This window comes from Tauraco erythrolophus, chromosome 7 (assembly GCF_009769465.1).
Source record: "Tauraco erythrolophus isolate bTauEry1 chromosome 7, bTauEry1.pri, whole genome shotgun sequence".
Classification (NCBI taxonomy): Eukaryota; Metazoa; Chordata; class Aves; order Musophagiformes; family Musophagidae; genus Tauraco; species Tauraco erythrolophus.
The window spans coordinates 44,306,682-44,332,366 of record NC_141471.1 but is presented as its reverse complement, the minus strand read 5'-3'; the positions used below and the strand labels follow the sequence as shown (position 1 = coordinate 44,332,366).

The 25,685-nt window shown below is 35.1% G+C and overlaps 1 protein-coding gene across 4 annotated transcripts in view; it reads left to right on the top strand.

Annotated features, from left to right (window-relative positions):
• The window catches only part of SLC4A7 (solute carrier family 4 member 7), a 62,087-nt gene extending 38,800 nt beyond the window's left edge, over positions 1-23,287 (top strand). For all 4 annotated transcript variants that reach the window (XM_086615199.1, XM_086615198.1, XM_009990663.2 and 1 more), the window contains 17 exons: positions 1,440-1,527; positions 2,939-3,085; positions 4,317-4,420; positions 5,951-6,125; positions 8,600-8,733; positions 9,295-9,540; positions 9,764-9,869; positions 11,740-11,901; positions 12,897-13,010; positions 13,444-13,605; positions 13,860-14,111; positions 16,288-16,356; positions 16,810-16,983; positions 17,342-17,473; positions 18,206-18,303; positions 20,089-20,196; positions 23,041-23,287. In XM_086615199.1, the coding sequence (XP_086471325.1) occupies positions 1,440-1,527; positions 2,939-3,085; positions 4,317-4,420; positions 5,951-6,125; positions 8,600-8,733; positions 9,295-9,540; positions 9,764-9,869; positions 11,740-11,901; positions 12,897-13,010; positions 13,444-13,605; positions 13,860-14,111; positions 16,288-16,356; positions 16,810-16,983; positions 17,342-17,473; positions 18,206-18,303; positions 20,089-20,196; positions 23,041-23,122 (2,353 nt within the window). In that variant the 3' untranslated portion in view covers positions 23,123-23,287. The remainder of the gene's footprint in view (positions 1-1,439; positions 1,528-2,938; positions 3,086-4,316; positions 4,421-5,950; positions 6,126-8,599; positions 8,734-9,294; positions 9,541-9,763; positions 9,870-11,739; positions 11,902-12,896; positions 13,011-13,443; positions 13,606-13,859; positions 14,112-16,287; positions 16,357-16,809; positions 16,984-17,341; positions 17,474-18,205; positions 18,304-20,088; positions 20,197-23,040) is intronic.
• The last annotated feature ends 2,398 nt before the right edge of the window (positions 23,288-25,685 follow it).

Below are 25,685 nucleotides of genomic sequence, written 5' to 3'. Positions count from 1 at the left end.
CGTATATGAATAACCTAGCTGGTGGAAAAATTGAACCTCTTAATTATATGCCTAAATCTACATGATTGACGCTGAGATAACCAATCTGGAGTTGATACATTGAATCGGTTTTCAATCTGCCATGTACCATCCAGCCTGGTGCACCCACGCACCCAAAATCATGAGTCTTGCCAGTATACTGTGAGTGTATTCACCACAGATGATCAAAATGTCAAAATGCAGGTCGTTTCATCAGTCATTGTGGAGGACACTTCATTTTCTGTGCACATTGACGTATTGGGCTGTTTTGTGGTGTTTGGCGTAAATTTGTACATTTGTGGGTTTATATTTTTTTATTTTTTAATATTTTAAAAATGATCAAAGTAGCTGTTTATCTTTGTAATTTTCAGTGTATATACTCTAGTGAAAGGCAAAAATAGTCTTGACAGTATTCTTACAAATAAATGTGAGAATTATCAGAGGGTAGTTGATGTTAGTGCTCATGATTCTTGGGAAATCCCCAAATTTCTGTGTACAGATTATTGAATTAATACAGGTAAAATCATCCGGTCCTAAATTTTTCATAATGGTATTGACTTGCAGATATGGAACAGCATGCTTGATTTTGAAGATGTGATCTCAGTTTCAATTAGCGTAGTCAACTTGCAAAGGAAAAATAACATTGAGCTTTTTGTACTCTGAGGTGAAAGAAGGCACTACTTTTTTCAAATGTATTGTACTTAGGAATGTCATTTTCATGGATTGTAGGAAGCAGGTTGTATCCTTTTGAATTGATAAGATACTAGTCCTGTTCAAGTTTCTTAAAAAAAAAAAAAGTGATAACTATTATTGTGATTGGAAATGGAGACTATCTGTTAACATGTGCTGTGACCCACCCCCGTATTGGATTCCCTTCCCAAAATGTCACTTTTACCTTCTTAGGTGTTAGAAATGCAGGTTCTCTTCCTTTTCACTGACACGGGATGAGGATGTGCCTCTGAGTATGTCCAGTGTGTTGCTTGAAGTGTATCTGTGCATTCGCTGTGTGACATACTCAGGGGTTTAACTCCTGTAAAGAGGTGATTAGTAGGAAGGCTAGAACAGGTCATAAAGTTCCTAGGCCCTTACTAAGGGGTCTTTGCCACTGGGAATGTCAGAAGGGCTTATAATCCAGAGGAAATATTCATTGAGCTCTAGCCTGTGGATTTCTGCTACATTTATGGCGTTATAAGAAGTTGAAAAATTAGGCTTAATTAAGATTTGGGGGAATTTTGGTTCAGGATTCGAGTTCTTTGCAGTAATGACTTTGAGGCGAGTCTTTTCTTAGTCTTTCAGCAGTCTGAAATCGTGAAGATCTTTTTACTTCAGCAATAAATTTTCTTTAACCATTAATTTGAGAAATCTCACGGAGTATATTCGGAGTGAGTCGACCATGTTCATCTTGATTGCTTTTTCTCCAGATTTTTGTTTTTGTTGCTGGGACCAGCAGGAAAAGCTCCACAGTACCACGAAATTGGAAGATCAATAGCAACACTTATGACAGATGATGTGAGTAGTGTATTTTAAGCACTTATAGTTAAAGAAAGAAGTCTAGAATAATAGAAAAAAATACTTTAGCTTTGGTGTATAATTTCATTTTTGTATTAAATTAGGAAATAGAACTATTAAATAGGACTGTGTCTGATAGGAATCACTGTATGTCAAAAAGGACACAGCAAACTGCCTGAGTGTTCAGGACAAAGTTTAAGAATGTATGTGATTGAGTTATCACAGATTTTTTTTTTTCAAAATGAGGTCAAATAATTAAAATTAGAGTTTTGTTAGGCATTTGAAGTCATATGCTTAGAGCCCTGATGGATGGTTTTAAAGGGCACAGGGGAATCTTAAGATGATTGTTATCTTACTGAGCAAAATCAGGATATTTTCATTCTGACTTCACATTGAGTGCCACCTACTGAATTTCTGGTAATTATGGTTATCTAGCAGAAATTCTATTATTTCTTTACTCTGGAACAATATAGAGTTTGGAAATGTAAACCAGGAATTGGTCATTTTACAATTGGACAACTAGTCTGTGAATACAGTATTTGTTCAGTGTGAGAACTCAATATTAAAAGCTTTAGTTGCAACTTCTAGTGTTTTAGGTGGGCTGTTTTTTAGGTATACTGTAGATCGTCGAAGTGGAAAAAATAAAATTATTCAGTGGTCTAAAAAAAACCTAAGTAGGCTTAAAAGTTCTAATTTACAGTTAGAAGACTTAATGATCACATCTTTGGAGATAGACAGTTCAGGTTTCAAATGTACAGAAGCAATTTAGGATCATCTCTGCAAACAGTTTTTAATAACAAAACTAGAACATTTTTTCTCTCTGTATAAAATGTAACTTGGGATTCAGGAATTGTTTTGTTTAAGTACTACCCATTCAACAATTCTGAGTTTGTGTTGTAATAGTCTATAAAACAGTGTAGATTTGGGGTTTGTTTGGTTTTTTTCATTCTTTCTTTTAGTAGGAAGATTGCTCTTTAAGAAGTCTTTTAAAATTAATTAAGCTAGAGATATACAAATGAAGTTCTTAATAAAAACATATGTTTTGGTTTAAACGTTATTTAAAGTATTTTTGTCCTGATTTAGCGCAGCATAGTGCCACAGTGCCTGTAGGGCAGAGTTGTTCAGGCAATAGTAGATGAACTTGATTTACTGAATATTGAAGATTCACTTTTTAATTAATTTTAGAAATGAACTCAATTTTTCTTTTGAGTTTGGAGATATAACTTCCTTATTTTGTTCCATAGGAGTGTGCATACAGGTAGTTCTTAATGCAAAAATATGCAAGTAAAGTAAAAGCTGAACTTTTGAGGACCCTTAAAAAATTTTCCATACCTTTCTAAAAATAATGAAATGTTCCTTGTGATCAGTTCCTCTGTCAAAAAAAAAGAAGTTTGGTATTTTCTTCTTGTAGGTTTTCCATGATGTTGCCTATAAAGCAAAAGACCGAAATGATTTGTTGTCAGGAATTGATGAGTTTTTAGACCAAGTGACAGTCCTGCCTCCAGGAGAATGGGATCCATCTATACGAATTGAACCACCAAAAAGTGTTCCTTCCCAGGTAAAACAAAACAAAAGTAAAAAAGTCCAGTAGAGAGTTCCTGTGATTTTGACTTTGAAAATGCCATTTCCAAATGCTAGTAAATTGTGTACTGAGTATAAACTTTAGTAAAGCACCAGGAAAGCCTCCACGTGAGTTTGGAAGAAAAAGTCAATTGTCCATTTAAGTTTACAAAAAAAAAAAAAAGAAAAAAAAATTGTATTTACTATATTTCCTTTTGTAATATTGAAAATAGTTCATGTGAGATGTAGGTGAATTGATCTGAAATTGTACTGGAGTTCGTATTATAAATTTTGTTATTAATCTTAATGATCAGCAAGAATATTGTAATCTTATAAAAACTTTTATTTGCATGCAATATTGATTGAAATGTCTTAATGTATATTGGCTAGCGTATACTGTTCACAGAATGTTTGTGAAATAGATAAAAATGTATCATATTGCTCAGTTGTGATACAAGCGTAGAGTGAGAGCCAGGGGGAAGCTGGACCTTAGAGGGACTCTGTTTTCTTCCCTTTCTCGCTCTTTACAACTGAGTGGATTTCCTACCGCCAGGATCAAAAGTAGAAGAGACCAGTACTCTTGATTCAGAAGGTTGACGTTGGTGTTGAATCCAGTGGTAGAGTGGGGTGTGGGTGCAACTGAAGGAGTGACAGCAGTGCAGTTTATTCATGAATAGCCTGAGGCTACCACTTAACTCACTTCCAAAACACACACAGCTTGGGGGTTTTTGGAAGGCAAGCTCTGCTGAGAAATTTATGAGGAGCCTGGTGAGCAACTTGCTCAATGGAGGAATGACTTCTCATTTATACTTCAACTAAATACTCTGTGTGTCATAAAGTGAAGTCAGTTTCTGTTAGAAGCTGGAGGCTTCTGCTTTGGAAATGACTTAGGAAAAAAAAAATCTAAAGATTTTTATGCCTCATGGTTGAGCTTCTACTGTGTCTTGTTTCATCATGTCTCAGGGATGTATTTCTTGTAGAAAGAGGGAAGATTAATGCTGTTGTGCAAGGTACTAATAAGATTTTTTTGGGATTGTTGTACAGTTCTAGTCGTCTGTACTCAACAAAAGATGAATTTGGCAAATGGAGGACTGCTGATAAGCTGGGAATATGAAAAAGGTTTGGAAGGCATAAAGTCTCTGCACGCTGTCTTTTGAATTATACTTTTTAGTGTAAAGGCAGTCTCAAAGTATGGTCTGTTTATTCATTAATTTGTTTATTTTCTGTAGGAGAAAAGGAAGGTACCTAAATTTCCAAATGGATCTACTCCTATAGGAGAGACTCTCAAACAAGAAGGCCATCATGCTGGACCTGAACTTGAGAGAACTGGAAGGTGTGTTCACTTCCCTAAATACTAGTTCCCATAAAGAAATAAAAGTGATAAATCTTCTTTTTTTAATGATGATATTTGAAAAGAAAAAAATCATGGTATAAGTATCAGTGCGCATCCTTTTTCCTTTTCAAGTGTTGGATTCTTGCCTATAATGCCAGTCTGCTTAAAGCATTTTCAAGCCTTTGGCAATGTTTCTCAACACATTTGCGAAGCATTTCATATAAGATGCTGCCTAATTTAACTAACTGAGTTTTAAGAGTTGGGTTTTCATTTTCTATTGTCAAGAGTATGCAATTATTATAATTATAGCAGAAATATACAATTTTCAGTATTGGGCTAGGTACTAAAAATTCCATTTTCCAACTCTGTTTTATTAAACATGTACGAAATGGAGCAACAAGGAATATAAAGTGGCAAAAAGTACTTTGATTTTGGTTAGGTTTCGGTCTTGATTAGTTTTCTTTCATATCTAAAATAAAATTAAAGGAATTTCTTTCAGTGGAACGGCATCCTTTGTTAATTCTGAAATACTTGCCAAAGAAGTCCCCAACATTGGAAATATCTGGTTAAGATTAAACCTTAATATCTCATATAAGATAGTAGAGATTAAATCAATTGAGAAATTCTGGAAAATATGTACAATGTTGTTATCCCCAAAATGATAAGCTTCCAAATGAAATGCATCTTTCTTATACCTTTGCAAGAAGGACTTTACAACATTTGTCTTGATTTTTACCATTTTGGCTTTTTTGTACTTACTTTTTGCTCACAGCATGTGGAGCTGCAAAGTTAATTTCTGCCCACAGAATTATTTCTAGATGAGAGTATTGTTTTTCTTCAGAACGGATTTTTTTTTTTTTTAATAATTAAAAATAGATTTTTTTCCGATGCAAATTATACCAACTATTTTAGAGTCCTGAAAATTTTTTTGAAACTGCCAGAAGGTTTTTAATTTCTTGCTAATAACTTACCTGGTTGAATTGTCTTATATGTTTGGTTTTGTATTTCCGTTTGTAGAATATCTCTATACTCCAGATAAAAATACTGTTAAAAACTATAGACCTGAATTTATTTATAGACCTAACCATATGTATGAAGAGGATTTGAATCAAAAAGCTACAACTATTTATTGGAGTAGTAATACTGAAATGTATCAAGGCAGTGGTCTTGGGTTGAGATTTACTATATTTCTTGTGTTCCTTCTTATGACTATCGTAAGACAGATTTGACTTAAAACATTATTTAGGTAAAACCTTCTGGAGAGTTGCTTTTTCAGTACCTAGCCCATATACAAAAATACCTAGCCAGCTTTTAAAAATGTGGATAATCTGCTTGATTATATTTGGAGTACTACTGAATTGGAATAGATAAGATTCTCATTTATGTTTTAAACTGTTATGCTTTAGTCTGGATTATGAAATAGCTAATTTGTGCTGGCAATAGGCACTGGCAGTCATGTGTAGCCCATAGTTTTGAACTAGCTAGAATCCTTTAGTGTACAGTTTGACGAGTTTCATCTCACCTATTTAGGCTTTTTGGTGGTTTGATACTTGACATCCAAAGGAAAGCACCTTTTTTCTTGAGTGACTTCAAGGATGCATTAAGTCTGCAGTGCCTGGCCTCGATTCTTTTCCTATACTGTGCCTGTATGTCTCCTGTAATCACTTTTGGAGGGCTCCTGGGAGAAGCTACAGAAAGCAGAATAGTGAGTACAAAGAATGGTAGCGGCCAGGCTTTTAGACCTTCAGAGGCAAGTCACTGTGTGCATTTGTCTCATTTATTTATACTTGTATTTGAAGAATTTACCCACAGCACTTGATTAGCCTGCCCCAAAGCAGACCTTCCCCAAAAGGTAATTGCTGTGGAAAATGTGGGGAACCCATGTGAACAGGAGAAGATGCACAGTGGAGGTAAAAAATGTTTATCCTGCCTTGTTGGATGAATGGCTTCATGGATTGAGAAAGGGCTTGCAATGCCTTCTTTTCGGCTACTTAAAAATAACGGATAGCATAAAGGTGCACCATCCCACTAGGCCGGCCTACTTCAGGCAAAGTCAGAGGCTCAAGGTGGATGGCCACGACAATGTGCTGGCCTTGAGTAGCAGGCCTACGAGGATGATAATGCCTGCGGTCTATGGGTAGCAGTCAATCGTGTATTTGAGTAACGGACAGGATACGTATATGCTTTCACTAATGGCGTGTCGTTAACAGTAAAGGAAAGAGGATAAGGTTTATGAGCAGAAAATACTCTTCATTGTAAACGACCTGAATATAAACCATACATGTACAAAATTTTGGTAGTGTTATGTTGGGCAGCAGATAACACCAACACCTTTTTAACAAAAATATCATTGCACTTCGTTTTTTGGAGCAGGGAGAGAATACTTAACATCAGCAATGTTGGTAACTTAAGTGTTTGTGTCAATTGGCCTGCGAGTAAACTAGTTTGAAGTGTATTTTCTGTTTTTTAAATCTATCATGAAGAAAATAAGGCTCTGCCCTTTTGGGGGAGGGAGGATGTATTCAGACATGTCCTTTACAAATTTTAAGATTCTGGTAAAGCTTATGATGCTATAAAACTCTTCTTGATACTTAGATCAAGTTTTTAAGCTTGTACTGTGTTATAATTTAGTTATCTATTTTATCTCATTCAAGTAATGCTGCTGACTCAGATTTTTATTTATTTATTGATGCAGCGCTTCAAGCTGATAGCAAATAGAGAAATAAATTGTATCTTTTCTGTGCACTGTTTTTACCACTCTGAATGTAGGAGCTCAAAACACAGAGCTCTTCTAGCTGTTAAAAACTCTGTCCCAGCTAAAACTAGGACAAATGTTTATCAAAACGTTGATGTAATTTTTGAATGTACATCATGTGTAATGATGAAAATATGCTCCTTTTAAAGCTTGATTCTTAAACACCTTCTTTCTTTTAGCTATCTGGAATTGTTTACAGGTTTGTTCCTGCCTTCAGATACTTGGTGTGCATCATTGAATATAAAATTTAGTTACTGCACACACATGCTCAAGCACAGTAGCTGACATTGTAAGGTACTCAGTTTGTATTTGAAACCTTCCCTCACATTCCCAGGGGTCATCACCTCCACGGTACTCCTGTCCCTGCCACTCTGATTGAGAGCCCCAAGGTTAATGCATTGACTAACCAAAAGCACTAATTCAAAAGTAACAGAACAAGAGACTGGGTTTATAGATATTTTTTTTTTCCTAATGTAATGAACAAAGGACTCATGTTTTCGTTTTTAATAGCCCCAATTCAGCAAACCATTTTACCCAATTTTAGATGCTTTCCTGAACTGAAGCTTAAATTTGCACAAATACTGTTTTCTTAGGCTTGCATAATTGCAAAATAGTAAACACTTAAAAATTCCACCAGGAACCCTTTAATCTGTAATCCATGACTTCTCATAGTTGTAAATGGTGTTAGTTGACTCTTTTCAAGTAACTTTAATATCATTTTAGGATTTAAAAAGTTCTGCCTCTCTCTTTCAAGGTGCATTGTAACCTTTTTTAGCAGAAAATGTTATATTAAAACATTTTAATTCAGTAACTGAAGTAGACATCTTACTTCAATGAAAAGAAATGCATTACCAGGTGGGACATTAGTTTACTGCTCATCTATTTTTGGTGTCATGTATACATAAACCAGTATTGTTCAGTAATTTCCCCTGCACCTGTGCCTGTCAGTGTGGTGGGTTTTTTTGGTTTTTTTTTGTAATGCTTGGTTGACTGATGCAGATTTGATACGGCACACCGTATCATGTTTTGGTACAGGTATGTTGCGATATATATCTATTTTCTTTACAGAGACAGATAATTATTTCCATAAAATACATGTTGAATAACTTTATTTTTTTTTGTTTTTAGTAATTGTTGGTATGTTTTTTCTCCATAGCTAGCAGGACTAGTAACTCGTTCTCATGGTTTTGGATGGCTTTATGTTTCTCAGGAGTGTAGTTTTCAAAATCTTTTGTCCATGGTATTGTTACTGCAAAACTGTGTTAAGTTATTCTTGTCTCAAACATCAATGTTAATTGCAATGTTTTTTACATCTTGTTTCGTTTCTAAGTTAATGCATCTTAAAACTATATTTATGGGGATGTGATGCTAAATGCTAACCTGAAAGGCAGTATAGTTACAGCAGTTTCTTTTCCCCCAAACAGAGTGCAATAGAGTCTCTCTTTGGAGCCTCATTAACTGGGATTGCCTATTCTCTCTTTGCTGGGCAACCTCTCACTATTTTGGGGAGCACCGGACCAGTTCTAGTATTTGAAAAAATATTATTTAAATTTTGCAGGTAAGTGATGTTTATATTAGCTCGATACACTTTCTAACTTTCTAGCCTGTTAGAATAGCTGTAATTGAAAGCAGATGTGTGTTAAAAGTGGGTGTTCATGAAGATGTAAATGCAGCAGCAAGAAACAGAGATGCATGTAGTTTGGCAAAGCTGTGAGACACTAATGAGCCTTAATTAATGAGAAAATCAGTGATAAGAAGTGGCTAGGCCTTAAATAAATGTTATGTTCTGACTGTGTGGAGGTGTTGGTTTTGATTCTGCAGGGGTAAACAAGGATTGATCTGCCCTCTAGGAGGAAGCATCTAGGTAGTTCTGGAAAGATCATCCCCATGAAGCTTCCCAAGCTAGGTAGTTTTACTCTTAAGCCTAGAAACACCTTGCAGTGTTGCTTTGCTTTGGTGGAAGATGAGACAGAAAAGTTCTGCTTCCTTCGAAACTAACATCAAGAGTGAGAAAAGCAGTGAATACCTATAGAGCTTGGCCTCAGTATGTCTTTTCAAATAGAACATACTATAGGTGACTTATGGCTCAGTTAATACTTTTGTTTCTTTCTTCACACAGGGATTACGGTCTTTCCTACCTCTCCCTGCGAACTAGCATTGGTCTGTGGACTGCATTTTTGTGCATAGTGCTTGTAGCCACAGATGCCAGCAGCCTTGTGTGTTACATCACTCGATTTACTGAGGAAGCTTTTGCAGCACTTATATGCATCATATTTATTTATGAGGCACTGGAAAAGCTTTTTCATTTGGGAGAAGTGTATGCCTTCAATATGCACAACGACTTGGATAGACTGACTTTATATTCGTAAGTATCAAGTTTCTATCTGTTAGTAAAATATCATTTTCTCTACCCCCTCCCATAATGCTAGTTCATTTCATGTAAGGAGGAGTCTTGTACTCTGCTTCTTTCATAGAAGGTTGAGCTAAACTCTGGTTTAAACTCTCCAGGATTTTTGAAATTGCTACAAATCACTGCGTTTTGGCACATATGGCTTAAAAGCATGTACATTATTTTTTCTTCCCTTTAGATGTGTGTGTTCTGAGCCTGAGAAACCCAGCAATGAAACTTTGCAGGTGTGGAGGAATATGAATAAGTCTGTGGAAAATATACCATGGCGTAACCTTACAGTTTCTGTGAGTATCTAAAAGCTATGTATAACATATGTGTGCCTGTATGAAAAAAATAGCTACCAGACCCGATTAATAATTTTCATCGGGTTTCCTTCTTCATTTGAACCTGGACTGTTTTCTTTAAAACTGTTTTTTTGAACTCTGTTATTCCTTCCGTAATGCTTTAAACAATCATTGTAATGGTTTGAATGAGCAAGTCCATAGCAGTAAATGCTAATATCATAAATGTCTGCTTGAGGTAGCCACTTTAATCCTGATGGGCAGAACAGTCTTCTTTCTGAAGTGCAGATTAATATGATGAGATGAATAAACAGAAGATTGCTTCTTGGAAAGCATGAACAAATATTTTTAAGATGAAGTGAGTATGGAATTTGCAGTTAAAATGAGGAAGCAAACACATTTCATTACTTTGTTAGACATTAGTATAAAACTACAACAGAATGAAAGAAACTACCTAAATATTGATTGGAAGAAAATAATTATTTGGCAAATTGAAGGCTAAAAGGAAAGGGGAAAAACTGTTTGAAGGAATAGACTTGAAAGCATTACCTTCTGAACTGTTTAACTCAAAACAATATCTAATTTTGTGTGTAGATGAAGAGGAGGAAAGTTATGTGGAAGTGATCCTGAAGGATTTTAGGAAGAAACATTTTTGCTGTTTAGTAGTACCTTGGGTAGGATTCAGTTGCCTGAACGCAGCTGTCTACAGCTGCTTTACGTGCCCTGGCATCTGGATTCCACCTACATCTTGAATGATTTAGATCTACTGTAGATTTTATGTCGCATTTGCTAGGTGCATGTGCCTACTTTGGCAATCTTAGGCTATCTGAAATGGCAGCAGATATCTGTGTATGGGCTCTCCTTGTGTGCCAGCCTAGACGTTCACAATGAAAGTAGGTGGTGTTTTGCACAGTGAAAATACTATGAAAAACCTCAGTGCTTTACCTGAGTTTTATCTGTAGTTTTCTGTGTTCCACCAATGGCTCCTCTACCATAATTGCCTAGGATGGCAGTTTCTCTTGAACTTAGTTTTTCTGTTTATTTTATATACTGCTTCATTCTCTTACGCATCTTTAGTCTTCCCAGAGAGACAGAACTGATACAGAATTTGGTGGTGCTTGTAGTCAAAGTAGATTAGTAACGGGGAGAATTTTTGTTGTAAGTTAAGTTTTTTGATAAATTAACCGATTTAAAGACTAGGTTGTGGCAGTGCTGCTTCCAACTATTTGGTTTATTGACTTGTTTCATTGTGCCTACTTTAATTCTTTGAGTTTCAGTGAGCCTTTTGGATAAGGATTGACTGACTTTGTTTTCTTTTTTATTCAAATTCATTGTTTATGATGCTTTTCTACTTTACTAGAAATTTTTTTTCCTACAATCAGGTTAAACTCATTTTGTAAGAAGGTTTTTTTTTTTTTTTTTTTCCCTTGACTGTATCAGGACAATACAACGTCAAGAATAAAGAGGTGGGAGAAGTTAAGATTTTTTTTTTTTTTTTCTGTATTTTTAATATTCATCAGCTTGGAAGTTGGATAGCCTGCTTTTCCTGGGCTTAGTCCTCAGTCTTTATGCATTCGGCCTTGTGACGCTTTGAGAAATAGAATAGAAATGAGGTGAATGTAAAGAAGTTGTTTCTTCTTGGGCACCTCCCTTCGTTTTGGCATCCTGAAATAATCAGTGATGGATACTGTGGCTCTTCTGGAACAAAAGCAGACATTTTTGGCATTTCAGGATGAGGTAGTGATGAAAGAAAGAACTTCCTTTTTGGGATTGTGAAAGTTCTCAGGTGTGTTTTGTGTTTAAAGGCTACAAGTTAGGTTGAATGTACTAACGGAATAAAACATAGAAATTTAAGGAGTTTTTCTCTTTGCAGGAATGTTTAGAATTTCATGGTGTGTTTCGTGGATCCGCTTGTGGCCATCATGGACCATATATTCCAGATGTTCTCTTCTGGTCTGTCATATTATTCTTCACAACATTTTTCCTCTCCTCTTTCCTTAAGCAATTCAAGACCAAACGCTATTTTCCAACTAAGGTAATTCTAATTAAAGACTATCGTTATCTCATGATAAATACATTAGTATAACTTAACGGAGTTGAATTTTTCAGTTTGCTTCAGAACTTTTTATTGAGAGATTTCTTTTAAGACAGAAAACGAAATCAAAACCAGAAAATTAGCTAATAATTCACAAAATGAAGACATTAGAGTAAGTAAGTTTGCTGCTGAAAGTTCGGTGCTTACTCGCTACTTTCCTATAGTTACAACAAGATGTTCTAAACATTTGAAGACCTAAATACTCTTAGTCTCCTCATATTAATGGGTATTGCAAGGTATCATTTCAAGAGATAATATTGCTGCCGTTTTCCTCACCCAGCTGTATAGAACAATTGATTGCTTTCCCTAAACTGCTGACGTATGAAGGGTTCTGAGTGGTTCCTTGGGGTATTAGTATTTCTAATAGAGGCTAATACAATGATTGTCCTTGAACTAATTTACATGACTTATTTCTACTAGCCAGAATAAAGGAGTTAGATCTTCTCTAAACCTCAGCTCATCCCTACAGCATGTTCCTGATGTTTAATAAAGTAACCTTTGATAACCTGAATCTATTGCAAATTATCCCTCTCCTATCTATTAAAACATGAAATGTGTGAATATTAGTATCGGAACAATTCAGTGACGTTACTGAATTGAGCTGCAAGAGACTAGCTGTGATAGCCCAGCCTTTCAGTAGGGTTGAGAGGACAGGGAGATGAGGAGAGAGTTACTTTAAGTAATTTGCTGCTTGCAGTAGATCATTTTAAATGAGATAATTGGATGAACAGTTGTACAGAACACTTACCTGGGACTTCATGCTATGCTGGCAGGCAGCTTAAATTTTAAAATAAAAAGAGAAAGCATATATAATGTTCTGTGGTGCGATGTAATATAAATGGACTTCACTATTGATAGGGGAGAAAATTGTCATTCTATACATGCAAATTATAATGATGAAAAAGCAAGAGTTAACACAAGTCTTTTATTTATAGGTCCGTTCAACCATCAGTGACTTTGCAGTATTTCTGACCATAGTTATCATGGTTTTGATTGACTATCTTGTAGGAGTTCCTTCTCCTAAGCTTCATGTTCCAGAGAAATTTGAAGTAAGAAATAAAACTTTTTTTAAAAATTAACTTTTTTAAATGCCTGCAGTTTCATAGAGAGTATAATAATGGAATTGTATAGAAACAGAATTGCATCCTTTTTACTTACAATGTAGTTGATGAAGTAATTTGCCTTTTCTGTTTTGGATGTATGTCTCATCTAACAAGAGACTACGCTTTATATTATCACTGAAAAAGAAGCGTTCTTTTGTGCAAATGTGCAGAAATGAAGGAATGGAATGGATTTAATTTTTTTCATATAAATGTCACATTCACATGTAACAGCTGAATCAGTCTTTTGGTCAAAGCCATTGGAAAAAATCTAACCACATATTTAAGACACTGTTGATCTGTTCATGCAGCTGTTTGTAGCAATAAAATTTGCATTTTGTCTTAGTAATTTAATTCTTATTGTTGATGTTTGTTTTTTCAGCCCACCCGAAAAGATCGAGGATGGTTCATAGATCCTCTTGGAAGCAATCCTTGGTGGACACTTTTGATAGCTGCTGTTCCTGCTTTACTCTGTACCATTCTCATTTTCATGGATCAACAAATAACAGCTGTTATTATAAACAGGAAAGAGCATAAGCTGAAGGTAAAAGTAATTTTCACAAAACTCTAATGTTACATAAGTCAAGTTTATTTTAAATCATGTTCGTTCTGCAAGTCTGTGAAACTTTACCAGCAGCTAGTAAATAAATGTATACACTGACTAATAAAGAACAAATATAAGTTGACACTTTCAAAGTACTAACTTACGTAGTTATCTGTTATTTACCAGCTAAGTTAGAACTATGGTATCACATAAATAGAAAGTTTATCAAATCATTTGTTCACTTAATTTTGCAGAAAGGCTGTGGTTATCATCTTGACCTGCTCATGGTTGGTGTTATGTTGGGGATATGTTCTATCATGGGCTTACCATGGTTTGTTGCTGCAACTGTCCTGTCTATAAGTCATGTTAATAGCCTGAAAGTTGAATCTGAATGCTCAGCACCAGGAGAGCAACCAAAGTTTTTGGGAATCCGGGAGCAACGAGTGACAGGATTGATGATTTTTGTCCTGATGGGGCTGTCAGTGTTCATGACCTCTGTGTTGAAGGTAAAGACAGTTTTTTTCCAAAATATTTGTATTTTATTTGTGCTTTGGATTTTTGATCTTGTGATTTAGCATTTCATAATGTTAGGAAATTTTATTATGTTAAGTAAAATATTCCTGAACTCATTCTCAGATTGCTTTTTTTTTAACAACAGGTGTTAGTCAAATAGAAATGATGGGGGGAAATGTAAGAAAATGGAATCTGAGCAAGCTAGAAATGTAGTGAGTAGTGAAGAAAGCAACCTCTGTCCATGTTACCTGATTTTCTTGCCATCTTGATTTTCTGGAGTCCATGTTGCCTAAAATAGTTCTAATGTAGCTTTTGTGTGAGTGCATAAACGGAGAGAGAAAAGGAGTGTGATAAAGATATAAAGTTACTTGAGCAGAAGTAATACAATATACTAGAAGAAACAGAAACATCTGGTTTAAAAAGTGATCATCAGAAGTCATGTTATTAAGTTCTCATTCTTACCTTCAGCTTATTAAACTTCCTTTGATGTTTAAAATGTCAAGATTATCTTATGCATTTTCTCTGTGTAATAGAGATTTTGCAGGTAGTATTGTGGCCTCAGTTTACACTTTTTCTCTTAATTTATGTCTATAGTGCCCTTCCAGAGACTTTATTGGGAAGAAAACCAATCAGTTCAGTTGTTTTTTTGCTTAGATTTGAGCAAAATCTGTTCAACTTCTGCTTTGTTGTTTTAAATCTAATAGTTAAAAAGAAGAATGAAAAAACTGTCTTTTTGCCACATCTGCTATTTTGGCAACATAAATTGCATAACTGGTCATACCTCTAAGGAACTTTGTAACAAAGTCTGTTTAAAGACAGATGACAAGTCACTTCACAAAAAGGTAGCTTCTAATGGCTGTTTAAGTTTAGACAATGGGAAGAAATAAACCTGTGAACACAAAGCTATAGTTTAGTTATTAGAGCTACGTATTATAAATTCTTAATAGTTGACTGTTTGTATGTGTTAAAGAATGTAAAGGTCTGAAAAGAATAAGGCAGCAGCACTTAATGAAAATGAGTATTCAGATTTGACAATTTCTGATTGAAAACCTACCAAGAGCTCAGCTGTATTATGCAAATGATCAGAAGCAGAAGCAGAAATATTGGAATAGATTTATTGTTGCTGAAAAGCAAAAGATAAAGGTGCTGATTGCTGAAGCTAGATATTTACATTTTAACAGCTGATTCTTAGAAACTAATATTTTTTATGGAACAAGGGTAATAGGAATGGAATTATTACCTATTTGCTTTTTATGAAATGTTTGTCTTTTTCAATGTGAATGGCTGTTACTGTTCAAACGAAGGAACGAGAACAAAGCCTTGCATCTGTTGGTTACTTGCTTTTGTTCAGTGTGTGGATATATCCTGATTTAAGATAGAAGTTGTTAACATAAATGAAGTACTAGCACGTCAAATTTCAGAGCTTACAGTGAAGATACTAAGGCATAGTTTTATTCCACTCTATTGAAGTTTCAGTAAAAGCTTTTGTTCAGGCTTGATAGCAGCAGTTTTTATTAAGATTTCAAATTTTATCTTGGCTGTCATTTACTCAAGAGTTTCATGAATTCAGGGCAAAAAAACTTCGCTTACTTTGTTTAGGTTGCAGAGTTTTCATGCAAGTGCCACTGAAATCAGTGGACAACTTCATTATCTCTGTGAGCTTTAAATTGATCTTCTTACTGGAGGAAAATTTAACCCTGAATAGTTCGCATTTTCATAGCTCAGTAGGTATGGTGGGTTTTTTGTTTCATCTGCTGCAGAAATGCAAGATTAGTGATCGAAAGTAAAACTTCATAGGGCAGTTTCATGAATTTGACAGTCTCGATACAGTTCCTATCAGATAGTAACATAAAACAACGTACTTAGCATTAATAGAAATCTTGGTTGTGCATCCTAGAAAATTCAGTGAATGGACAGTCAGGACTGAACTACTTTTTTAATCCTGGTGATAGCCTGTCAGCTGTAGATTTTTTTTTCTTTTTTTTTTTTCTGCTCAATGATTTTCTCAATATATTTTCTCCATAAATCAAGAGCCTCAACTTTTACTAATTTCACTCAAGTGAAGTTATAAAGTAAAAAGTAACTTGGTCCATGTCTTTCACTACTATGGACTGTTATGTTATGCCATGTTGATTCCACAAGTAACTGTGGGTGTTTTTTCCTCTCCAGTTTATTCCAATGCCGGTTTTGTATGGTGTATTTCTTTACATGGGAGTATCTTCATTAAAAGGCATTCAGGTAAAGTCTGATTTTTAATGAGCACTCTGCTTTTGGTTAACACAAAATGAAAAAGAAACTGTAACACATTACTCTGTGACCAACGGTAAAGTTAGCCCATATTGTCTGAATAGTATGTAGGATAATTTCCTGGGTGTCATGTTCTGATGTTTGCTCTTGCTGCATTGTGCCTTCACTTCTCAGTTCTTTTGCATTTCTTCTTTCAGTAGTGCAGCTGAGCAATAAATTTTCTGAAATTTTGTAGCGGTAATGAGAGGCAGGGAGAAGACAAAAACAAAACCAAAAAAACCCAAACAAGACAACCCCCAGCCCCCCTCCCATGAATGTTCGGTGCCCTTCATTAGTATTTTATTTGGGATTTACTTATGTTTCTATAGTCCCCTAAAAATGTTTATTTCCTCCCGGAGGGGAAGAAATTAATGAACTGAAGGATGATTTTATTTCTCAATGCAGTTTTTTGATCGTATAAAACTGTTTGGAATGCCTGCCAAACATCAACCCGACCTGATTTATCTACGTTATGTGCCACTCTGGAAGGTCCATATCTTTACAGTTGTTCAGCTCACTTGTCTAGTTCTGTTGTGGGTGATTAAAGCCTCTGCAGCTGCTGTTGTTTTCCCTATGATGGTAAGTTATCTGTTTTACAAGTTTAAATAGTTTTCTAAGAGTACCTACATCATCCAATATCCCTTCAGAACTGCCTTATTTGCTACCCTAAGAAAGAAAGAGTGGGAAAGAAACAAAAGAACTGGTAGTACAAGTTGTTTTTCAAAAGTGAACAAGGACTTTTCATTTCCTGAGAATAAGCAATTCAGTTGTGAATAACTGTTGAAAGTGGAAATTATGTAAGTAATTACATAAATAATAAAACTAGTACTACAAAAAAGGTCTTCAGTTAAAGATTCTGAATGTACTGAAAGTGTGTGTGCATTTTTGTTCATTTAAATAGTTGAATATAAATAATTCCATTTCTGGTTCCCTTAAGGTTCTCGCGTTAGTGTTCATTCGCAAGCTTATGGATTTATGTTTCACCAAAAGAGAGCTTAGCTGGCTTGATGATCTTATGCCAGAAAGCAAAAAGAAGAAAGAAGATGACAAAAAGAAAAAAGAAAAAGCAGTAAGTGTGAAAACAGTCAAACTAAGCTTGTTGTAAATTACTGGAAAATACTTAATGAAACTTAAAAGAATTTTAATTGGCCTGAACATATGACTTTATATACCAAATACACATTTTGAAATTCTTTACTAATGAGATTTAACGCTAGAGGAACTATTACTAGCAATTAAGTTTCGGAAAACTCAACTGTTTCAATGATACAGTTGTGAACTATGATTCTTATTTGTGATTAAAATGAACAAGCAAAGTGGAAAGAAGCAATTTTTAGCACAAAATGTTCTTTGTTTTGACTTTTATCAGGTTAAAGAGTGGATGGAACAGAAAAGCAATGGAGCAGGAATCTTTGCTTAAATTAATCAGAAAACTATTCATCATATTAGGGACATTTTGTTTGTGTGTGTTTGCAGAGCTGTAGTTAAAACCAACTCCTTGTTACCAATAATAGAGTAATATAGCTTATATAAATTCTCCATAAAAGTCTTACCTAACTGTACACCAGCTAGCTGAATTTCTTACAAAATTTGTAACACTCTCCTTCCCCATTCCCCCATCCCCTCTACCTGCATAAAACCCTTCTAAGAAAAAAGGTCTTAAACTGTATCTCCTGCATTCAACTCCAGTACCTACAGGGAAATGTCCCTTACGCCTATAAAAATTAACTGTCAGCATGAGATGCTTCTTTGATTTCTGCTGCAGGAGTAATTTTATGAACTTTTAACTTGGAATTTTCAGGAAGCAGAGAGAATGCTTCAGACAGGGGACAACGAAAGTGTACACCTTGCATATGGAGAAGCAAATTTGGATTTTCCTGTAAAAACCCTGAAGTACAGGTATAATAAAATGTTGATCTTCTAAGAGTTTTTATATTACATACTGTAATTTGCCTTATATTAAGTTGATTATGTATGAGTTGCATTAATTTTTCTTCCCAAGCTTGTAACTCAGCCGTGATTAGGAAGTATGACAGTATACCTCATGGTGCTATAGTAGCATTTTTATGTTGCATTGTTCTTTAAAACTGCATCTTAATTATAAATTTACATGACCATCTTGAACAGATCAGATGACTCAATTTCGACCAGCTGTACTCAAGGTGGAAGCTTCCTTGGTCAGTTTTCATGGAATACTTGTTTGTTACTGTGCATGAAATACTGCGTATTAAACAACTAATAGCATCAGTTGAGCCGTGTGTTTACCAGCTACTTGGATTTTTCAGAAAAAGCCCAAGTGTGCAGTTCTTCGGTTTATTTAAGTGAGTGCTAAAGTCTGTAATTTCTGTGATATAAACCAACTTTTTACAGGCAGCCATTTTTACTCTAATAGGCTATTTTCTGAAAGTAAATGTGAGGACAGGCTTACCAGTTCTCTTTCAGAAAAGCAAGTGCTGGAATTTCGCTGATGGAAAGTTCCTTCAGCACTGGAAGGTGTTTTGTCTCAGTACGTATCTCCCTTACTGGCGGTGTACTTGGCTTTGTTGTTAGGTATTGCACAACTCTACAACTGTAGAAGATGTGACAGATAAATAACTTGCCAGCTTTTTTTTGCCTTTCTAATACTAAGCATTCCTAGGATAAAAATTGGCTTTTCTATGGATCTAGGGTCATGTCAGGTCTACACCAATCTGTGTTGAGAACAGGCAGATTTTCGGAATAGACAAGTATTCCTGCTGAGCGCTACTGTCTACTATAAGAGCAGACTTAATCAGACTTTAGCAACTCGAATGAAATTGCTAAAGCTCTTTTAAAAAAACATTTGAGTTGCTAATTGTTCTCATAGTAGAACTATGATTTCATCAACTCTCTGCATGTGTGTTCACGATATATTTCGCTGTCTTGCATCTTGTGAGGATTCTTGAGGAGAAATGACTTTGAAAGATTATGGTGCAATTTGAAGAACTCTTACAGATACTCTGGGTTATGTTCTGAAGCTTAAGTATGGAACAGAAGAGAAAACATATCTACTGACAACACCTAAGTCTGCTGTACACATAAATGTTGGGGGGGGCAAAGGGGAAAATAGATTTTGAAAGCTTACCATTTGTGAGGGTGAGCTTACCTTCTGCAGAACTTAGGTGGATGGTGACAAAAAAAAAACTTTAAAAATGTCTAGTAAGGCTCTGCAGGGAAAAAAATAACTTGATGTCTGTCTAGATAATTGGAACTTCTAGATTTTTGCTAGATTTTTAAAATCTCAACTGAGTTACCAGTTTCAAAATTTTATTAATATCTGCTCTTTTGCCCTTGATTATTTCCTGGAAGCAACTTAAAATAATTCTGATTTATGAAAGCCTTAGCAGAACAGTGTGCTTAATTTCATTTTTTCTGAGCATCCAAAATAATTTTCTGAAATGACAGGTAATTTAGAAATTAGATATATCTCAAATATTCTCAGTGTCTTAATGGTATCTATGTGAAAAACTGTTTCAAGATACTTAAGGCAGCACTAGTGAGTTAAATTTCCAAATTTTTGTTGAAATATGTTCGTAAGAGATGAACTCGACTTGTGGCTGCATAAGTATAGAAAGTAGGCACAACTGATGTACATGATGAGTGACAGTAGGTATAATGCTGTTGCAAGGTATTGAATACTAACCAGAAAGTATGTTTGTTCTTTAGCATTGATCCCTCAATTGTAAACATATCAGATGAAATGGCCAAAACTGCACAGTGGAAGGCTCTTGCCATGAGTACTGAGAATGCCAAAGTAACCAGAGCTAACCTGAGGTAGCTATAACTACTTAACGCGTTTTCTAACTATGCTTTTGTGTTTAGCAGCTAATAGCTGTACTTGTATTTCTTGAAATGTATCTCAAAAAACTGAGTGTATGTGGTTTGTAAATCTGCATTGACGTTTTACTTTTGAGAAACTTTAATTTGAATGTAGTTTTTGCTCTTTAATCTGGAGTTAAACAGTTTCTATAAGGAATTCAAATTATTTTATTAAATGTATTATTATCATTTTAAAGTTACTCTTTATTTGCTTAATACGATTGTATGCTACTCTCATGGGCTTAGGGTTTCTAAAAGCTTTATTAGAGTGTATATGAGCATGGGAATTGTTTGATCCTGAACATTACAAATGCCAGCGGAATAAAAGGTAAGTCCAGCACTTTCATTATTGCTTTATGCTGCCCTAGTATCTGTGCCCTGTTTTTGTGGGTGGGTTGGCTGGTTTGGTTTTCCCCAGCTTGTTTTTCAATCTCTAAAAATTAAACTGGCTCAAATAGTATCTTCAACTGGATATGAAATATACTTGAATGAAGTACTGGACAGGTTAGGAGTCCTTGGTGCTATGAACACTTCCTGTAAGCTGACATGCATCTTCTGTGATGGCCAGGACCCTCTTTCTCAGTGAGCTCCACATCAAACGAGAAAGTTTGTAGGCAATGATTCATTCTGCTATTTCATCCTAGTTTCATAGATTTCTTCACTGTCTAGCTGAATCTACCAAGGAGAACAAACCAAATCCTGAATTTTTGTATAGAATATTCCCAACTTCGTGAAGGGCTTGTAATTTATAGGGACTGGTATTCGTGGACTCTTCCATCACACTGCAACTATTGCTTAGTAGTTTTTATGCAGGAAAGAGGGGAGATATCGGCTTGGTTGAGTTGGAAAACTAAGCTTATGTAATCCTACTCTCTGTACATGCATCTTCTTTTGGTTGATCACTTTCAGCCAAATCTGTCAAAGGGAGACAGGTTTCAGAGACACGAAATTGTCAAGTTTTGTGTAAAACTACCTCTCAGTGGAAGAGTTGGTATGAGGGAGTATTCGTGCATAGTTGTCCAAGCTATCGGGTACTGTTTAGCTTGCATCATGGAAACAGCAGTAGTGACCGGCCACTTAGCACTTGTATACCATCTGTTTATTCAACACGTGCGTTGCTCCAAACTAGCCATGGAAATAGGCTTTGTTTCGCCCAGAGAGTAGATCAACCTAGGGTGAAGAAAGACAAGGAGAGAACTTGGAGGTATTGTAATAGGAAAAGCTAAAGAGACTTACTAGTGCAGACACCATTTTCAGTGAATCTTCAGCTTGTATTGTTTAAACATTTTTTAATGTTTAAATGTTTTAAAGATTTCGAAAACATTTTTTTTTTTTTTTAAAACTTGAGTACCACATAAGCTGGGCTGTCAGGAATATCGATAACAGAGGAACTAGATAGATAACAGAGTACGTGTGTCTGTATACCCTTGTATTTTAATTGTTTGTTTTCTTTCATGCTAGGTTCTGAGAAACCTGTAACAGAATTGGTAGATGCTTCTGGTACATTATCTGATAGTCATTGGGTGTATAAGACTTGAAGAGATACAACCTGTGTTTCTCTTTCCAGAAGAATTAAAATTTTTAGAGTTAGAAGTTAGTACAACTCCATCTTGTGCTTTCCTGTTTCCTGAATAGGTTAATATAGAAATTATATGCAGCACTAGTGAATTAATAGGCAATGCTCTTTTCAGGTTTATGGGTTTCAAATAGGATGCTGTTTGAAGCAAGCAGTGTCTTTTGGAATTCCAGGTGACATGTTGTGTAGGTTGGCATTATTTCTTAAAAAACTTTAAAAAAATAAATAAATTAATTATGCAATCCTACTCTCTGTACATGCATCTTCTTTTGGTTGATCTCTTTCAGCCAAATCTGCCAAAGGGAGACCTTTTAAAAAAATTTCTTTTTAGATTTGTTTTGTCTTTTCCCAAGATGGCTTTTTCTTTCTACATCCACCTTGTCTCGTGTTTTACAGGCTCTGCGGAGTCCAGTCTTACATGTTTTAAGGAATCCCAGAATGTTTCTCTTTGCATGAATGTCTAAACCATTTTTTTTTCCTTAAAAAGCAACTCCACAGATGTGTCATCTTTTCTAAAATTCATGCCTAGAGAATCCTGCCTCAATGCTCTTCCAATTTCTCTTCCACTGTCTTGTAACTACCTTGGAATGTTCCTTTCTGTCCTTGGATGAGCCGCTGTTCAGCGGCTGTGTCACTAAGAGCATCAGTTGTTCAGATGCCAGCCAGCCTGTTGTCTTTTAGGGTCTTCCTCTTGAACGGACACTTACGCAGATTTCCATCTATCTTCAACTGTTGTTACAAGTGTGGTTCTCTGTTTTGAAAAGACTGAAATGTTCTCCCAGTCTTGTATTGTAAACAAAATTGTTTCCCTACCCAATAATTAAGCAGCGTTAATAATATTGCTTGTTATATATTTTTGAGCATTTTGAACTAGACAGTTTTGTGGGAGTTGTTTTTTGGGGTTTTTTTGTGTGTGTTTGTTTTTTGTTGTTGTTGTGGTGTGTTGTGTTTTTTTTTTCCCCCAAAAAGATGTTTTCCAAAACAGTTTCAAATCAATAGAATCGATAAAAGCAGTGGGACTGGAAATGGTATTGATACCATTGATGGTTTCTCTCTCTAAGCTTGTACTGTTCCTGTGGATAGTATTTAACATTTACTAGATGTAGTATAAAAATATCCGTACATAAATACTTTCAATGTTCATTGTTAAGTATAAAGTATTTGGAAGTTAACCTTTACTAAAGTGAACCAAACCTTAGATTTTCCTCTTTGCTTTCAAACAGCCCTGAAAAACCAGAAAGCGTGAAAATAAATGTGGAAGATCCACCTGTTGTGAAGTATGTGGATGCAGAAACGTCTTTATAGGACTGAACCAAGGGGAATTTCGTGTATTTGTGTGTGTGTATATATCACTGCAGGACATTATACAATTGAAGTGTGATTTCCAATTTAAAGAGCGACATGTATTTAATTCTGCCATTGTTTAGGGCACTGTAGATAGGCTTGCATAATGAGATGATTTTCCTACGAGTAAGATGAGCGGTAATCACACTTCAGCTATTTATTTTATTGGAAATTTTATTTTCATTTTTAAATAGGAAGATTGTAATGAATGCATATTATTTTCTGTAATCAATATGTGCATAAAAAGTGAAATCAGCTTTTGCTGATGATTTCTGGTCCACATTGCTTAAAATTTTGTAATACCTCTGTTTATAATGTGCGCTACAGACGTATGTTTTCCATGCAGGCAATTACTGCTTGTTTTTGCAGGGTATACTTTTTTGTCATTTCGTAGAACAAATATTATTGTGCTGTTGACAAAAACTACTGTGTTTGATGTCTCCACTACATGCTAGTGTTTTTTGAATTCTGTCTCTCCTGTTTTACAGAAGTGGCCTAGAGCCCTAAGTCAGGTGATTAGTTAATCCTTAAAATATATATAAATACCCTGTTCAGTTACTTTTTTTTTTTAATTCACTCTTGATTTTTCATTATTGTCCAGTAGCAATATGGGTGCAGTAATTACAGTTACAGTCCCGTGTCAGTATTTGCCATTCTGGACACTCCATGTTTACAAAACATAAATTGGATTTACAGACAGCAATTTGGTCTATAGGAAGTTATACATACTTACCACGCTAGTACTTTTCAATTCTTTTGTTCCTGTTTTTACTTACAGTTTCCCATCAACTTTCAGAGTCCGATTTACTCAGATCTTAGGCTGAAACTTTAGAATATTTCATGTCCACATCAAATATATTTCTTGCTTAATTAATTTCTAAATTTACTGTGTATTTGATTAAATTAGCTGTAGTTTAATTCTGTAATAAGTTTATGATCAGTATTATTTTATGGATTACAAATGGCTTGTGGTATTTGTGTGTACAGTTCTGTTCCTCTCCATTGTGTAAAGGGCATATATGATAGCACACCAACTTATTTTAAAACATTTTATTTATTTTAATTAGTATAAATTTTTATCATGTAAGAGGAATTTAAAAAGTAAATATTCATTTATTAAAGTAAATGGGATTTTTTGGGGGCTCGCTGATAAAGATGCAGTCAGTGCATTTATTGTACTTACATTTTCAAGTTCTAGTGTTAGCATTATAATATTTGAAATAATGAGAATTTTATGTATAAGTGAAAATCTTAATCACTTACCTACGCAGTTACCATTATTAGTATTTTTTTGCCTTACGCCTTAGCTTTTTGGCTTTAATTTCTGAAATGATCTCTTTATGATCTGAATTGCCACCAGCCCTTCCTGGATGTATTACAATGATTTTAATTAGAATCTCTGCTCATTTAAAATTAGATGATGCTGTTTGCTTATTTCTGCTTTTGGCAAAGTTGGGAGTTTTATCATGTATCACTTGATTAAATGCTCAACAATTGCAAAAGGATGAGATTCTGGAGGAGGGCAAAGTTCATCTGAAAATACCACTTGGTGTGGAATTTTTGTGCTCTTCAGCCAGGTGTCATTCGGATAGAAGATAATTGTGTATTACAAAAATAAAGCAATCAATGGGAGTAAATAGAAACATTTAAAAATAGCATTTAAGTTACATGGACTGTTACCATTCCCTTTAAATGTAATGTAATTAAATAATATTTTTCCTTTTTTTTTTTCTTTTCTTTTCGTTTGGCTGAATTCCGAGAAGACAGTTTAAGGAAAGTAAATCATAGTGTACAGCAATACGAATAATGCTATCCAAACTGTCATAACAAAGGCTCAGGTCAGTGGCAAAGCAAGTGAGGTCTGCGTTACCAATTTGACTAATACTGTGTAATAACCTGTATACCTGTTCCTTTATTCTTAGATAACAGTGTAGGATGTGCCTTAGCTTGAGTAGGTGCTCTTTCAGAAATACCCATATTTTCCCTCTAGTCAAACTGAGATACAGTGAAACTATAGCAGATGGTTTCCCAAAACTTTCTGCATTATTTTAGAAAGAACCCAAACACACACACATCTGCACATCAGTTGTTGACTACTAGGTAGCTCTTGCTGAATCAAAGACGAAAGATATTTTGGGCAGTTTACATAGCATTATCCACAATACATTACTTTTGTACCAGTCCTCCCAGTAGTATTTTACGCTTCGTGTTCAGAGTCCTACAACAATTTCCAAAGACCTGAAAAATTATTATAAGCCTCTGAGATAGTTTAACTCTTTAATGCCGGAAATGAGGGTTCCTTGGTGCTGCACATCTTGTATCTGGCTTCTACTTCAAAAGGGTTAAGTTTTGGTCAATATTACAGGAAGTGGGTATTTTTCTAGTAAAGTCAAAAGGAAACAAAACCAAAGCCCCACAGGTCTAATCACAGTATTTATTTAATTTCAGTTGTGTAGATATTTTAATCAGTGCCAGAAATACCATGACTTGCAAAGCAGTTTACAGTGACCTTTAGATCCAGTGT